The sequence below is a fragment of the Olea europaea genome, unplaced genomic scaffold (genome assembly GCF_002742605.1).
Source record: "Olea europaea var. sylvestris unplaced genomic scaffold, O_europaea_v1 scaffold877, whole genome shotgun sequence".
In the NCBI taxonomy this organism is placed as follows: Eukaryota; Viridiplantae; Streptophyta; class Magnoliopsida; order Lamiales; family Oleaceae; genus Olea; species Olea europaea.
In genome coordinates this window covers 68,080-86,533 of record NW_019267230.1, presented here as the reverse complement: position 1 = coordinate 86,533, position 18,454 = coordinate 68,080, and the positions used below count along the sequence as shown (strand labels likewise).

At 32.7% G+C, this 18,454-nt stretch overlaps 1 protein-coding gene across 1 annotated transcript in view; it reads left to right on the top strand.

Annotated features, from left to right (window-relative positions):
• The window catches only part of LOC111392058 (berberine bridge enzyme-like 15), a 5,790-nt gene extending 2,343 nt beyond the window's left edge, over positions 1-3,447 (top strand). The window contains exons 2-3 of the mRNA XM_023017339.1: positions 3,147-3,244; positions 3,310-3,447. Of these exons, the coding sequence (XP_022873107.1) occupies positions 3,147-3,244; positions 3,310-3,447 (236 nt within the window). The remainder of the gene's footprint in view (positions 1-3,146; positions 3,245-3,309) is intronic.
• Positions 3,448-18,454: the final 15,007 nt, after the last annotated feature.

Here is an 18,454-nt window from a genome sequence, read left to right as displayed (position 1 = left end):
GGCTTCACTCTTTGGGCTATTTGATTTGGGCTGCACTTTTAGTGTGTCAACAATTACCTCCCAATATGGCAGAATTAATACAAATTATTAATCTTTGCCATATTTACTTTGTATTTTCCAGTAATATTTGAAATTCCCAAGAATTTCAATCATTATTTCCTTCTACAGCTTGAAAATGTGCAATGTTACAAACCCTTATAAACCTAAAAGACACGCCATTTCATCGCACCACTAAACTATGTCTCTATATTTCGTGCTTCCTCCTCGCTATTTTTACTGTTCATCTTCTTACTTTTCTGCTACGTTTCTCAGGCAAACCTTAACAAAACTGTACTTTGTTTCCAACGGCGACTTCACAAACTCAATTTGATGATTCTTTTAGTTTCGAAGATTTTCAGAAAATCCTTACTAGGCCGTATGTAAATCCAAACTTCCTTGCACAAGCTAATGCTGACCTCAATGAATTCAATCTGGATCCATCGTTCAATAATGCCGAAACCGTTGGACAAGTGGCGGTGGGCTAGCTGTTCCCCTGCACTCAAGGTCCTCCATTCCTGAACTCTCTGTCATTGAGGCCGATTCGCGAAAAAGGTATCCGTACTTGGCCCAAAGCTGATGTTATTTTTCGTAGATGGCATGCACGTCTTGTGAATCATGGCCCTACTAAAGCGATTTTTAATCGTGCTAGGATTTCAGACTTATTAGAAATCACTCTTCAACCCCCAATATTCGACCCAATGCTTTTTCCTATTGCTTTGAGTTTTTGGTCTTCTGAATATAACACCTTCGTTTTCCCTCTTGGTCCCATGTCTATTACTTTAAGGGACGTTGGAGCCCTAGCAAATCTTCCGCCTTTGGGCGATACCATCCTTCCTAGTATCTTGATTTTCAGTGTTGCCCCGAAATTTGACAAGAAACTTACTGAGTCCTATTCAAGCCTGCAAGGCTTTTATAATCACTCAAGCACTGAACCTTTCCATGCTGAGCGTGTGGCCTTTCTTCAAATTTGGCTTTGTAAATATATTCTCTGCGTGCCAAGTATGAAACCTTCTATGAGCTACTTACCCATAGCGCATGAATTGGCGCGTGGTAGGCCTTTGAACTTATGTTCTTTCTTTTTAACTGCCCTTTATAGAGGCATGGCTTCCCTTCAATTTCAACTGAAGAATGGTGCATCTCTCATTAGCAGCGAGCCCCTTTGGTTCACTCAACTGTGGTTGAGAGCATACTTCCCCCACTTTGTGCTCCATCCATTTCCCTTCAGTCTGCTAGCTGCTATGGGCTAGCCATTGATCCACTGAACCCTGTAAATATGTCCAGTAGGGACATTTTTTCATTCTTTTATACCTTAAATTCGATTCTTTCCTTCTTTCCTTTTCCTGCTCACTTGACTCCAGATTATGTGCAATCTCCATCCACCCTAGACAGTGTGAGTGCCTCTCTGCTTGTTTGGGTTCAATTTTTGATTGGGAGGGAATTGTTCCACGATATTTTAACTGGAACCAATGCCAAAGCTGGGGTTAAAATATATGCTCTCGTTGGTCGAGGTACCTCAGCTACCAGTTTCTTAGCAAAATAACTTGACCTCTTATAAATGTAGCAAATTTTACACGCCTCACAAGAGACCTAGAATTGAAATTTAGGACGAGAAGTAGGGGTATTTTATAGCACCAACTCAATGTATTAACTATGTTGCAGCATAAATAAAATCATAAACCACTTCTTCGTAGATATATTTACCTATTAGTTAGATGTCTTAGGAGTGATAAACTTTTTACCTTCTTCTTTCGTCTTTTTGGTGCAATAATTGTTGATTTAAATTGCTTGGCATTGGAATTAACTTGGATGAATTGATCTGGATTTATTGGTGGAATGTTCACAAGTAAGAATTCACCGTTTTTTTATTCACTATATTTTCAAGTAAGAACAAGGCCAATGGTTCTTAATTCTAATGCGGCTTAATCTTTCTCCATTTCACAAGTAATAGTTTTCACTTTTCACCAATTGATGGTCGCATCATTATTTCATGAAGTAAAGAGGACAAACTTGGAGTTCGCTATGAATTATTTGCTATAAGAAACTAATCAATGTGTTTCTATGCATGCTTGCATTTGTAGTAGGAAAATGAAAATTTCCAGCTTCTAAGTCGCACAAAATGTGAAAAAAAAACTTTAAGCAAAATCGAAGTTATATTATTCCTCAAATACTCTAGCAATCATAGTACTTACAAATGTTGTAATTTGACACCGGCAAAAAGTGGTTTTTCTTGTACTGTGTTTTAACTAGAACTGATATCTCACATTTAATAAGCATAACTAATGTAGTTCTTACACAAGATATCCAAAGGATATGTTAGCTCTGTGTGAATCTAATAGGATCATTCGACTTTGAAGAAAGTGCAAATCCATGATTACTAATCAGGCATTGCTGATACAGAATGATGAACCTACTAATTGTACACACAAAAATTCAAGTATTGACTTAAAGAGATAGTAAGAGGCCTAGAAATTCGGGATGAACTCTACATATGTGAACAAGATTTGGACCTGGGTCGACCCTCATGATGGGATAAAACCCATAGGTTGTAAATGGTTTACAATAAAAGGTTGACATGGATGGGAATATCCATACATACAATGCAAGGCTAATACCAAAAGGTAACAAACAAAGACAATGTGTTGACTTTGATGAAACTACCAAACACATTAGAAATAGAAAATAGCATAAACCATCAAATGGTTCATAAACAATCAGCATCGAATAAATGTAACACAATAAGAAAAAAACTTGCTAATCCCAGTACCAACTTTAGAGAAACACTTCTTTTCTAGTTCCTACTCAAACTAGTAGTTCATATTTTGTACAAGGAAGAACGATGAACTTTAAACAATCTACGTTTCCTCATCTCTCCACAAGCTAAAAGAAACACAGCCAAGAATGAACTGCCATCCAGCTCGGGAAGCCAAGATTCCAACAAGAAACCAGCACTTCATAGCTTTCATTAACCATGGAAACTCACTGCATCTGCATCGCAAGTGCACAATTTGATAGGATATTTCTCCACTGCTGATCTGAAGTGTGTCCTTCCTCTCTCTTGTCTGAATGGGACTGATACACTGACTCGTACAAGTTAATTTGCTTTCTAGAACTGCTGACATCATTATTGCAAGAAGGCACTTTCGCTTCACTAGACTCGGAGGGCAAGAGCTCAGAATTTGATGAAGTAAAAGATTGTGACGAGATGGTAGAAGCAGAACGTGTCTCCTTTGACGTGTCTGCATCAGACTTCTTTCACAAAACGTCCTCCAGAACCTCTTGCCCTCCTCAAAGCATGCTGGTGCCGGGACTCATGAAGATAAGGCTGAAAGTCAACGAAAGAAAAACAATTACCAGCAATACAGAGACACTCTACAGAAAGGACTTGAGGATCCTGAGATCAGCTTCTAAATGGAGCATATATGTTAACATATGCTATTTTTTTTCTTAATTTGAAGTGAAAAAAGTTGCTTACTCGAAAGCAACTCTTAACTTACTGTCAAAATAAGTAAGTTACTTATTTCCAACTTTGACCAATAAAAATAATTTATTTTATAAAACTTTGAACATAGCAAAGTATGCTCTTACTTCATAGGTTGAGAAGTGCATATGGGCAAACATCATCAGAGGCCTCTACTTCCTGATCAAGAGTATGTCCCACATCAGATATGGGATCAAACTCAAATTCATCTACTTCGTCAACTATATCTGTGGACTCTTGAACTCTTTCAAATTCTATTTTGCTCCCACTATCCTCTTCTAAAGTAAACATTTTCTCTAAGAAGACGATATATCGTGAGACGAAGACTTTCTTCTCAATGGGATAATGGAATTGATATTCAAATATTTGTTTTGGATATCCCACAAATATGTATTCATTAGATATATATACTCAAGTTCATCTGATTTAATGCGCTTTAAATAAGCGTCACAGTCCCAAACTTTCATATGGATAAGTTGGGACTATTTCCTTTCCATAGCTCGTACGAAATTCTATTAACCAACTTAGATGAGACATGATTTTGTATGTAGCACACTGCAATCAGTGCATGACTCCAAAAAGATTTTGGGAGATTTGCATGGCTCATTTTTAATTGGACTATATCTAATAGTTTACGATTCCTCCGTTCAAATACACCATAATGTTGCAGTGTATATGGAGGAGTTCACTGCAAGAGAATCTCATTCTTTCTTAGATAATCTAAAATTTATCTTTAAGATATTCTCACTTCGATCGGATCTTAATGTGAGGGTATCTTTACCTATTTGTTTCTCTACTTCTAGCCTGAATCCTTTGAACCTTTCAAGAACTTCATGCTTGAATTTCATCAAGTATACATGATAATTGGTGACATAAGAAAACTCTCATCTCGACATGGGTCCATATACATCACTATGTATTATACCAATATTTATGTAGACTTATTCCTTTTCAAGTAAAAGGAGATTTGATCATTGTGCTAAAAATGAATGTTTTACACTTGTCAAACGATTTAAAATCAATTGACACTACGTATACATCTCTATATAATTTTGAAATTGCATTTTATCTACAAGACCAATTCTGCAACGCCAGATTTATGTATTATTTAGATTATCACTATTATGCCTTTTAACTTCTATACTTATTATAGAATGCTTAGTAGATGCCTTTGGAAAGGACTACTCAATGACATAACCAATTTTCTCATGCATGAGAATAATTCTCAAATTGCGGTGCCAATCAAGAAGATTTGATTTGGTTTGATTGTTGGCATCCAGTATGCCATCCAAATACACATGGTTACATACGATTCAATAAGTATAAATAACAAAAAGAAAAATAATAATATATAAAATGTATCAATTAATTTAACATGGACTTTTATTAAATTAATTATGCTCTCACTGTTTAACTCAAATTTATAACCCTCTCACATAAATTTATAGAGTCCATACTTGACTCCCAGTGGGCTAGGATCCCATATGTTATATTAAGATCTTGAGTATACTCAACAAGCCTTAATATAACATTTGGGTAGATACTATAATCAATTGTATCTCCATACAACTCCCAGATCATGAAGCTGAAAACTCTTTGTCTTCACATATCTTATATGTTAGCTTAACATGCCTCTAAAATTATCTCCTTGAGTGTACTCAACAAAAGATAAATTTTAGTTAAGTCAAACCCTTCATTCAGAAATATCAAATATTTTATAGTGTCAAAAATATCCTTAATAGACCAGCCTTGAGTGTATTCAACAAGTTGAGACGATTTGAGACTCTGATTTTTCACTATAATGATGGAAGACAATTATAAATGTGACTTAATATTTTATGGAGGGATTTTGCATTCATAATTCTCATCTTAACAATCATATATATTTTATTATACATCTAACATGCAAATAAACATATGTATAATATAATATAATGGTGTGGACAATTATTGACTTTTACTAGCTAGTCTTCCCGAGTCATAAGGAAGACTAATTTGTCAATTCCTAGCTAAGATATTTGATTTGATAGAAAAAATCAAAATGTTTGATCTTATCAAATATGAAGATGAATTGTATGTTTGCAAGAAGATAGTGGGAGCATTGTAGCATTCTTAATAGGAAACGACATCTCTACATTTCAATCGTTGAAATTATGGTTGTTAAAGGATTTTTCATTAAAAATATGGAACAAGCAAATTGATCTATGGAGATATATATAGAAGATTGCTTAACTCATCCCAATCTACATAGATAAAATCTTGAGAGAATTTTATATGAAAAAATTGGTTTACTCTCAAACGGTGTATTGAAAAGGCTCCAAATACGAAACAATCCTTGATTCAATAGTAGAAATCTAATACATGATTATTTCAAAAGCAGCAAAGAGTTGCAACATGGATCAAGATGTTCATTAATGAACTCGGAGCAGTTCCTAATATAGTTGATCACATGCCATTATATTGTGATAACAATAGAGTCGTCGCACAAGTAAAGGAACTAAGGTCTCATCAATGATCCAAATATGTATTAAGACAGTATAATCTCATCAGAGAGATAACACATAGAAATTATGTAAAGAGAATAATGAATTCCCACATTTGACAATATTGCAGATCCACTGACAAAGAGTTGTCGTAGCATGACATGATCATTACGTAGGCTCTTATGATATTGGATACATAAATGATTGGATCTAGTGGAAGTTTGTAAGTGTTATGCCCTAGGTCCAATCAATTCTGAACATAAATACTTTTAATATATAATTAATGCAATTTAATGGCATATCTATTATTTAATTAATAGACAATTAAATTAAATAATAGAGTCCGTAGATTCAAATCTTAGTAATTCGTTAATCATAAAGAGTTGTGATTGTGAGATACAAATTACTTATGATTGAATCTTCAATCGCTTGTGGTCGTAAGTAATAAAGAGATATGGATATCGTTATTATGGATAGACCATCACGTGTGGCATTTCTTACTTGTGAAGTAAATAGCTTATCTCACAAGCTAAAGTGTGGTGACACTTAAATGAACACGTGGATGTTTTGTTATAGAATAAAGCTTTGGAGACCCGTCGAGGATTCCACATGGATAAATATCTGAGTGTCACTGGTTAACCTCTAATATTCGGTAGTGGGATTGGTCCTTTGACTTGAGGTCGTCATAGTACCTTATATGAGGACAGTCATACTTTGACAGTGTTAGATGTTGTTCTACCAAGGACCACTAATACAGTATCGTTCGGGTATGTCAAGAATCATATGAAGGTTGTGAATGACCAATAGAGGATTCGTCACTCTTAGATAGTAAGAGAATATGATATGCATTTCATTTAATTAAGTCGATAACAAAATTCTTGGCTAAGGTGTACACATAAGTCGAAAATGAGTTTTTGACTTATGTTGACTTAAGAGTGGAGTGAAAGATATGATCGATAATCGAGATTGACACACTTCCATATCTCGTAGTTGATCGGATCATATTGACGAAGGGATTATAGTTTCATGATAAACGAACGAGTTTAGTTTTGTCATACCACGTGACATTTTCCATCATATGTATTGCCCTGATATATTGCTAGATGTCAATCTGGGACGATGAGTGTAAATTGGTGATAAATTAAAAAGGCATTTTAATTTATCTATTTTGATTAGATCAAAATAATATTTCACGTCGTTAGGCATTGTGGACGAGAACTGGTGGGTCGCACACAAAAGGAGAACTGAAAGATTGTGATTTGTCAATTAGTTAATTTAATAAACATTGAATAAATTAATTAATTGAGTTGCTTATTCGTAGGCTTGAATTAATTAATTGGACTAATTAGCTCATGAATCGAATTTAATTAAATGGGTTAATTAAATATTGGATCGGGTCAGACCAAGCCCGTTTGGGCTTATATAAACATGACTAGGGTAAAATCTGTAGAGAATTCATTATTCTTGCCAGCACAAGAAAGAAAACAATAATCTTACAATCTTGTTCTCTGTGTGGATCACCGTTGGAGGCTGGACAATTGGACAAGTGTGGGTGGCGAATCAAGATTGCTGGAACGAAAGAATTACAAAGAAGTTTGCAAAATCAAAGAAAAAAGTTTGCAGATCTTGTAAAAGGCACAATATTTATCATAATTTCTATCTAAACACAAAGATATATCCTGGTGGGAATCGAAATCTATTTTAATTTTTCGTTACGCATGTCAAGTAGATTCCCAATACTATTGTAATTTGGTTTTCAATTTATAATGATGAGAATATTGAAATGATAATACATCCATATGGGTGTGTAGATTAATTACAAAAATATCGAAAACTGAAATTTTGGCCTTGGCAGTTGGACGAGTGCCCAACTTCGCTTTCAATGACTCGAGGCCAAAATGATCACCCAGGCCAATTCTTTGACAACTAGGTTTGAAATTTCTAGTTCATTTTTGGCATACTTTCATGAAAAAAATATTTTTTTTTCATATTGAGGCTTTTTCATGGAATATGATTGAGAATCCATATATATGAGAGATTTCATTCCTCTACACAATTATTACACCACTAACAATTTAAACCATTCCGTTCATATCGAGTTTTACAAAAGTCTCTTTACATATTCATCCTTGAGAGTGTTCTTCAAGTTTTAAGAAAAAACACAAGTGCTTAGTGTCTTTCTTCTTCTAAAGCTTGTTAAATCCTACAAACCATTTACAATTAGTCCTTTTAAGCATCAAAAACAATCCTATGGCAAATTTAGTTTGAGGACAGTAATTATGCATTCAAGTCAATTTTCAGAGTTTCTCTTTCTTTTATTTCTTTTCACCATTCCCTTGTTATGGTCAAGTTTTTCCAACAATCTCAAACTAAATTACTTTCTATCCCAAACAAAAATTCCATGTCTACTATCAAACTTATGAATCAAGACCATATTCACTTGGATCAATTCAATGGAACAAATTTCACTTGATGGCAAGAAAAGATGAAGATCTTTCTCACAGCGTTGAAAATTTTCAACATCCTTGATTTAAAATTGGCACCACTACTAGAACAAAAAATGGAGATACCAATGCCATAAGAACCGAGAGGCAAAAGCATCAAGAAGATGAATTAATTTATTGCGATCATATACTTAGAACATAATTCGACCGGTTGTATGATCTTTATAACAACACATTGCAAATTTACACCAACACATTGCAAAAGATATTCGGGATGCATTAGAAAAAAATACAACACCGAAGAAGGTAAAAAGAAATTCTTAATATTGAGGTCTTTCAATTTTAAATTTCTTGAAAACATTCATTTTCTTCCCCCAAGTGCATGAATTTCAAGTATTCGTCAACAAATTAAAGGTAATTGAGATTGAGCTTTCAAAATATTTCCAAGTGGGAGCAATTATTGCTAAATTCCTTGAGATTTGGAAAGGATATTGAAAGAAGATTCTTCATAGTTCCAAAGATTACTCTTTGGAACAAGTTCAGAATCATCTCCGAATTGAGGAAGAATCGAGGGCAAGAAATTAGAGCAAAAACACTTATGTAGGCACTTCAAAGGTCAATGTTGTGGAAAAGACCAAGTCATCCAACAAATCAAACAAAAGGAAACCTTCTAAAAACTTTAATAAATTTAAGAAAAAGCCCAAGGGAGATTGTTTTGTAAGTGGAACTCTTGGACATTATGCAAAGGATTGTCGACATCGAAAATAAAAGAAAGCGGGCAAAGTGAACTCAGCTGATGAAGATAGAATTGTGGCTACCGTGAGCAAAATAAATGTCATCAAGGGAAAAGTTTCAGGTTGGTGGTATGATACACGTGCAACTATACATGTATCATATGATAAGTCACTCTTTAAAACTTGTCATGAATCAAATGGAAAGCAGAAGGTTCAAATGGATAATAAAGGCCGCTCCAAAGTGGTAGGGAAAGGAAATGTTGATATTATCTTTACTTTGGGAAAACCCAATACATTAACAAATGTATTACATGTTCCTAAAATGAATAGGAACTTAGTGAGTGAAAATTTCTTAGGAAAATTGGGCATAAAAAATATTTATGAGTCCTGAAAACTTGTATTTTCCCAAAAATGGGAAATTTGTTGGGAATGGTTATTCAAGTAAATGAATAGTCAAACTGTGTACTGTTGACAATATTATTAATAATAAAACTTGATTTTGCCTACTTAATTGATTCATTTAATTTATGACATGATAGATTAGGTCACACAGGCTTAGTACAATGAAATGAATGTATAAATGTATATGATTTCATAAAATGCGAATGATACTTATAAATGTAAAACATGTTAGAATCTAGAATGGTTAAGAAGCCTTATCAAAGTATGAATAGGACTTCTCATATCTTAGAACTTTTTCATTCGGACATATTTGAACTAAATGATATGTTAACTAAAGGTGGAAATAAATATTTCATTACCTTCATAGATGATTATTTTAGGTATATTTATATTAATTTAATGAAGTATAAATATAGAGCATTTACCTGGTTCAAGACTTATTAAAATGAAATTGAAAAACACTTAAATAAGAAAATAAAAACATTTAGATGTGATAGAGGACGTGAACAATTTTCTAGTGATTTTAACTTTTGCTTTGAACAACAAGGCATAATACATCAATGTTCTGTACTTAGGACAACAGAACAAAATGGTTTGGCTAAAAGGAAAAATAGAACATTAGTTGAAATGGCAAATGTCGTGTTAACATATGCTAAGCTACCGTTAAATTTGAAGGTGGAGCCTTATTGAGTGCATGTAGCATATTAAATATGATTCCTTCAAAATTTATAGAAGTTTCTCCCTATGAACTGTGGAAAGGGAGAAAACCAAACATTAGATACTTCAACGCATGAGAATGTTTTGCATATTGTAAGAACACAGACCCTAAAAGGATCAAATTGGGTCCAAGCATTAAATGTGTCTTTATCGAATATATGCTAGTATAGCAAATCATATAGATTATTGAATTTGAAGACCAACTGATAATTGATCCAAATGACGTGGAATTCTTTGAGAATTTACTATTTTCGGATAATGAATTAAGGGAAACTCATAAAGAGATTCCTAGCTCTAGTGGAACATAAAATGAAATATCTTCTAAAGATATTAATGAATCTAGTAAATCACGAAGAAGCAAAAGAACCTGAATAGAAACGACCTTAAGACCAGTTGAAATTTATTCTCAAATTATTTTGCTTTACTTAGTGGAGGAAAACGAGAAGAATGTTGTAAGAATAATACTTTTTGTCTTACAAGTGAAAACCAATCTTTAAACTTATAGAGAAGCCATCACTTCTTGAGCTAGTATCTTTGGGAAAGATATAAGTAAATATGAGATGGATTCAATTTTGTTAAACAATACGTGGGCAGTTGTCGATTTACCGGCCGAGTTAAAATCTATTGGTTGTAAATGGGTGTTTAGGAGAAAATACAATTTATATGTTTCTCTTAATTCCTTTAAAGCTAGATTAGTAGCTAAAGGTTATAGACAAAATGAAAGAATAGATCATTTTGATACATGTGCACCGGTAGCTAGAATAACATTAATTGGGATATTATTCGCATTGGTATCCATTTATGACTTGGATGTTCATCAAATGGATGTCAAGACAATATTCTTAAATGAATATCTTGATGAGGAGATTTATATGGAACAACCACTTTGTTCTACTCGAAAATGAACATGAGATGTGCAAGCTGGTAAAGTTATTATATGATTTAAAACAAGTATGTAAGAAATGGCATGAAAAATTTGACTTAATTGTTATTTAATCTAGGCTTAAACATAATAGTGTAGATTAGTGTTTATATTAGAAAATATTGATAAATATGTTATATTTGTTTGATTGTATGTAGATGACATGTTTATTTTTGAATAATTATGTGGATGGAATAAGAGAAACAAAGAGGTTTCTATCTTCTACATTCAAGATGAAGAATCTTGGACAAGTGAATATCATATTAGGTATCAAATTTATTAAGATTAGTGGAGATTGCTAGTTGAGTCAATCATATTATATCGAGAATGTAACAAATAAGTTCAAATACTTGAACTTAAAAGAGTATAGTACCCTTCTTGATTCAAATTATAAGCTTATAAAAAATAATGAAAGAACAATCACTAAATTAGAGTATGGGGAATTTAATATGTACAGTTCAATGTATAAGATTGGACATAGCATTTACTATTAGTAAGCTTAGTAGGTTTACTAGTAAACCGAGCAAGAACATTGAAATGTCATTGGGAGAGTTCGTGGTTATTTAAACAAAACCAAAAATTAGGTCTTCAATATTTTAAGTTTTTCGGTTATATTAGAAGGATTTACTGATGGTTGTTGGATATCTAGTACTAGTGAGAGTAAATCTACTTCGAGTTTGGTGTTTACTCTTGAAGAAGGTACAGTTTCTTGGAAATCTAAGAAACGAACATGCATAACAAATTCAACCATGAAATCTGAATTTGTGGCACTATCACGTACTAGGAAAGAAGTTGAGTGGCTTAAGAATCTACTATATGAGATACCTCTTGGACCACAAAATACATCTTCGATATCTATCATGTGTAATAGTCAAGTCATATTAGCAAAGGCATACAATGAGATATACAATGGAAAGTCTAGACATATGAGCCTACGACATGACTATATAAAAAAATTAATCAAGAATGAAATAATTTCTTTAAATTATGTTAAGTCAATTGAGAACTTAGCTATTCCTTAACTAATCCTCTTAATAAAGATTTAGTTATATTTACTTTGAGTAAGATGGGATTGAAACTCTTAAACGATAAGGCCACCAATGACGTTAACCCTACTTGTTATTTCTAAAATAGTAAGCCACAAGGTCAAAGGATAACAACAATTCATTAGATAAGTGGATAGTTTTAGCATTATAATATTTGGAAGAACCTTGTTCTAATTATATAATGCTGGTTATTGCGTAAAAGAGGGTTAAGCTTTAAATCTCTTAATGAAGTTCCTATTAAGTACAAGTATCTCTAAAACTAACAAAAATACTCGAACAATTTCACCTAGATAAATTTCGAGGTGGTGCCAACCGCAATGGAGAGTTAGAACTTTTCTCTTAAAAGTTCAAAGAAAAATTATGAGTGCAAGGCCATATTTAGCGCTAAGCGAGTTTGAGAAACTTGTGAACACATGAAATTTGTGTGTGTATTTGCACCGATATTATCACAAGGAATAACTATTTTAAAGCTATCATGCCACCTTTAATTTTGATGATGTTTTGTAAGAATTACACTATGGTTAGATTCATACCGAAATATATTTAATCCATATGCATAAATGTTGATACTTTGAATATGCGTATCATTATACAGTTGAACAAGTGGGGGATTATTGTAATTTGGTGTTCAATTTAGATTGATGAGTATGTTGGAATGATAATACATCCATATGGATGTATAAAGTAAGTACAAAAGTACCAAAAACAAAACAAGAAAAAATGTTGCTGGAATTTTGGCCTAGGCAAGTACCCAAGCTTAAAGTTGGGCAAGTGTCCAACATCGCTTTCAACAACCTAAGGCCAAAATTTGGGCCTGGGTGATCTCTTGATTTTATATTGGACTATTGCCCAGGCTATTTTTTTTATCGTCGGGTTTGAAATTTTTAGTTCGTGTTTTGGCACCTTTTCATGAAAAAATACAGTTTGTTCATGAACTTTGAGGCCTTTCATGGTGTATGATTGAGAATCTATATATATGAGATAGATTTCATTCGTTTGTACAATTATGATCCCACCAACAATTGAAATCATTCTATTCGTAAAGAGTTTTACAAAAGTCTCTTTATATATTCATTCTTTTTAAGTGTTTTTCAAGTATTAAGAAGAAAACACGAGTTTTTACAGTCTTTCTTCTTCTAAGGCTTGCTAAATCCTACAAACCATTTCCATGAGTCCTTATAAGCACAAAAAACAATCCTAAAGGGGGCAAATTAATTTGAGGACAGTAATTACACGTTCAAGTCAATTTTAGGTATTTCTCTTTCTTTGGTTTCTTTTCTCCATTCCCTTGTTAGGATCAAGTTTTTCCAACACCATCCACAAATTAAATTTCACGAAAAATTTTCACAAGATGAAGATAAGTTATCAGAAAAGTGGCTCGCAATTAATGTCAACAAATAAGTTAATGGAGCTTACAATGTTCTATATGGATATGTTAAGCTATAAATTGGATTCTCCATTTTTGTTAAGGAAGAACTTAATTATCAGTACCTTTATTCCCTTTTATGCAGACAAATAAGTTTATAGTAGCTAATATGAGTAGGTGGCTATCTCGCAATTCATCCAAAATAACAAAGAATCTAATTTTCACTATCCTTATTCAATTTTACATGGAAAAATAAGTTCGCAGTGATTATTATGAATATTTTGTATCTAAAAACTTGTAATTTATTCAGAATAATGGTATATGATTTGGTGAGACAGGCTTCGTCCATTTTGTTTCTTCATTCCACCTCTTCTTTTCTTTCTTTCAATGGAACATAAGTCGCCAATTCTTGAAATCTATTATCATCAGCACGCAAGAAACGAAAAATAAGAAACGAAGAAATCCTTGCTGTAAAGCAAAATTGAGTTGCTGAAGTCCCTAAGCTGAGATTATCTTCTTGAACCTATCTGAAAAATATCATAAACGTAATATGCATTAAATTATGCATAATGGTAAGTGTATTTTATACACTTTTCGGACCTTTAAATATAGAGGTATTTCGAAGTTCTTTTGATTAATTTTGGCCTAATTTATTGTATATTTTGTTTATTATGAAAAACTCAATGATTGGACGTAGAATTGAATGAAAGAATCGAAACATGGTGGAATCCAAAGTTCTGGACCTAATTGCAACTTTTGAATAGTTGATTTGGACTATAAAATGAAGATTGAAGATATACGTGTTCAATTGGATACAAGTAGAAGTTAAAAGACAGAAATTGTAAGACAAAATGACTTTAAAAAAATCAAGAATCGAATTTGAGGACTAAATTACAACTAGCGCATATGCTGTATCCCTCAGAGCCTAAGCTCTAGGTTGCTGAAATTTCTACCAAAATTGGATTCCTAGTTGCCATGTCCAAATGCCTAGGCTCCACTGAAATACCGTTTTACATAAAATTCTTCCCAAACACTAATCGTTACACGATTTTCATCTAATTTTAGAACCTTACAAATACAAAACAACCTCGTACATCAAAGGGAAACCTCTTCTATATAGATTTCATTAATCATTATAATTTAAAGAGAAGTGATATTCATAGTTATAGTGGGCAAATCAAGAGGCAATTGCAAGATATTCATCAATTGGAGATCAAAGCTTGGTTTTTGGGTAACGTAGGGAAAGAGCAACTGGAATTCATCAAGAGATCATCGAAGATATTCAAGATTTCAAGATTCTTCCTCTTCTTCTTCAAGTAGTCAAAACACGTATGATGTTTTATAAATTAATCACAATTTTTTGTAATTTTGCAATGTTGGACTAGAACTCTTGTTACTAAGCATTGATGAACCATTGTTACATAGCTTTTAATATAAATCCAATAATTTGACGCCCAATATGTGTTTACTTTTTGATGCTTATTATTGCGTTTAATGGTTTTCAACTAATTTACCACTAATTGAAATGATTTATAAATTGTATTGACCTCAACAAAAACGATAAGGTAGATAGCACATTATAACAATCATTGTAAAGTTCGGCATGGAATATAGATAAATTGCTATCTTTTCATGATTTTTATAGATGTTCTAGCGTCTTTAATGCATGCTTTCATATTTGTGCCTTTCATAGAGGTATGGTAAGGTCACATGAGATGATAGATTCAATTGACATCAAGAGATACTTTAAATTAACTTAGGGGCATTAATCAACAAAAATGTGTACATATTGTATTGTTATTGATTTGCATTAAAAATGATTAATAAAGAGGATTCAAGGTCATAATAATGTCACATCAAAATTTATAAATTACTCAATAGAATAGTTAATTTAGCACAAATTCTTCAACAAAATTCATTACTCGATTAAAGTGAAAAATAATTGATCATATATTAAATATATAGTTCTAGTGAGCTTGTTTACGATACCATATACTTGCAGAAAGTCAAACGGATCATATAACGCTATATAATTGCCATTTCTTTTCATTATTGAACTGAAAATTCAGATTGAACCTTAATCTCCGGAGATATTTGTGGAATGCTCCTTTTGATGGTAAATTTATATGGCCCATGGACAATTTTCTATAGGTTTTGACGCCTTTCCAGTCTTTGCTGCAAGATTTTTGTTATATTTTTTGTCACTTCGTGAAGTAATACTAAGTGACATGGACAAGCATTGAAAGGTGAAATCTCATATGGTTAGATATAAAAATACATATCAATATGTAAGTGCTTGGTTAGGTTGATCTCTAAAGATTGAATACCATAATCTTAATGTTTTATGAGGGCCCATTAAATTTAAACAGGTAAATTGATCCATATAAGGATAGATAATTGAATTTCAAAAATTGTGTTCTCAAACGAGTTACCATCTTATAGTGGTAAAGTCATGTCAAATTAAGTAGGTTTGGATGATAACAGCTTCGATCAAGGTATTTCAATAATCAGAACCACCCATTATAATTCAGGCATTTTATAATTGAAACCATTTGGGTCCACCTAATTTCTAGAATCGAACATAAATTTGAATCTGAATTCAAATCGAAGGTTCGGGTTCAAGTTCTGCCCGATTCGATCTACTCATAACATTTCTTTAAAAAATTATAAGCTGACAATACAAATTATCTTCAAGATTGACTACAAATGAGGATGGTATGGTTCAATTATTCAAATAAATGATCTCATTAATTAAGGTATTTAATATCTGGATCTTTCAAATTTGCTACTTCATGGGGTTTGCTAATTTTATATTTGTTGGGTTGAGTCATTTGGTCGGGGTAAATAAATTTTAAAATAATTAAAAATTATATATAAAAAAAAAATATAAATTCGATTCCCAAATCTGGTACTCACGGTTACAATTCAAGAACTAAGAATTTTTCGAAGGGTCAAACGAAACGGACAGGGCCAATTTTTGGAACTAGACTACAAACTTGAGTTTGATTCAGTTCCAATTCAAGAGGTCCAATTTCGGTTAAAATGCCCACCTGTAAAACAAAGACAACATACAAGGATTTTATATATATATATATATATATATATATATATATAAGGATTTGTGATATTCTTCTTTAAAATTGATATTTTAAGATGGACTCTAAAACTCAATAAAAAAAAATACCCGACACTGAAATTTCTCAATTATCTTCCATTGCGCAAAGATGAAATAAGTATATAACATATAAAAATTTCAACAAATTGAAATTTATGTTACATTCCAAAGCTCAATAATAGCAAAGAAAAGAGCTCTACCGAGTCATCACTTCCACTATCTCTGCAATCAACTTTAGCCTCTATGTGCCCCTCAGGGAACATTCAAGTTGGCGGAACAATCACATTGGGGGGCTCTAGAACCAAGTGTGGGGAGTTCGATTCCTGATTGGAGCAGCCAATTGATGTAATAACCAGAGGAAGGGTTGGAGCAGCTTGATGATGTAATAACCATGGAGGAGGGTCCCTTTGGGGAAGGAGTAAAAGTCATGTGGGAACCAACAAGGGCACAACCTGCGATTTACCTCCACTAGTCACTGATGGGCCGGGGGCTAGAGGTCCAGGATTTAGTCTGGCTAAACTGGGACACCTGGGTTATCAAAAAAAGAGGTCCAATTTCGGTTAAAATGCCCACCTGTAAAACAAAGACAACATACAAGGATTTTTGATATTCTTCTTTAAAATTGATATTTCAAGATGGACTCTAAAACTCAATAAAAAAAAATACCCGACACCGAAATTTCTCAATTATCTTCCATTGCGCAAAGATGAAATAAGTATATAACATATAAAAATTTCAACAAATTGAAATTTATGTTACATTCCAAAGCTCAATAATAGCAAAGAAAAGAGCTCTACCGAGTCATCACTTCCACTATCTCTGCAATCAACTTTAGCCTCTATGTGCCCTCCAGGGCACATTCAAGTTGGCGGAACAATCACATTGGGGGGCTCTAGAACCAAGTGTGGGGAGTTCGATTCCTGGTTGGAGCAGCCAATATATATATATATATATATATATATATAAGGATTTGTGATATTCTTCTTTAAAATTGATATTTTAAGATGGACTCTAAAACTCAATAAAAAAAAATACCCGACACCGAAATTTCTCAATTATCTTCCATTGCGCAAAGATGAAATAAGTATATAACATATAAAAATTTCAACAAATTGAAATTTATGTTACATTCCAAAGCTCAATAATAGCAAAGAAAAGAGCTCTACCGAGTCATCACTTCCACTATCTCTGCAATCAACTTTAGCCTCTATGAAAATGACCATTCAACTTCTTGATATAAATTTCAGCTTAGAAAGTTGAATTTGCTGATAAAGTTGATTACTGTTACAATATTGACATGGTAAGCAAAAACGAGTAACAGCACATGCCAAAGTTACGTTGGTCTTGCGATTCTTTTGGGGGTTTGAGTGGGTTGGTAGTTGACCATTAAGACGTATTTTATGCTTTTCTAAGAAGGGTATAGAATGGTTCGACGTTTTGTACCGTTCTTTTTGGGGTTAGAGCAGGGACCGACCCAGACTTTTAGTGTTGTGGGTCAAGATTTTAAAAATAATTTTTTAAAAAACAAAATAATATTGATGAAAATAAGTTAATATGTATTTTGATACTTTGAAAACGTCATATAATTACATTATTATCAATATTATTAAATAAATTTTGCTACTTGTATAATTTTGTTTACCATTTCGTTGACAAATGCTGAGCTAACATTGAGTAAATTAAATTGAATATAGAAAGTAAATAAATT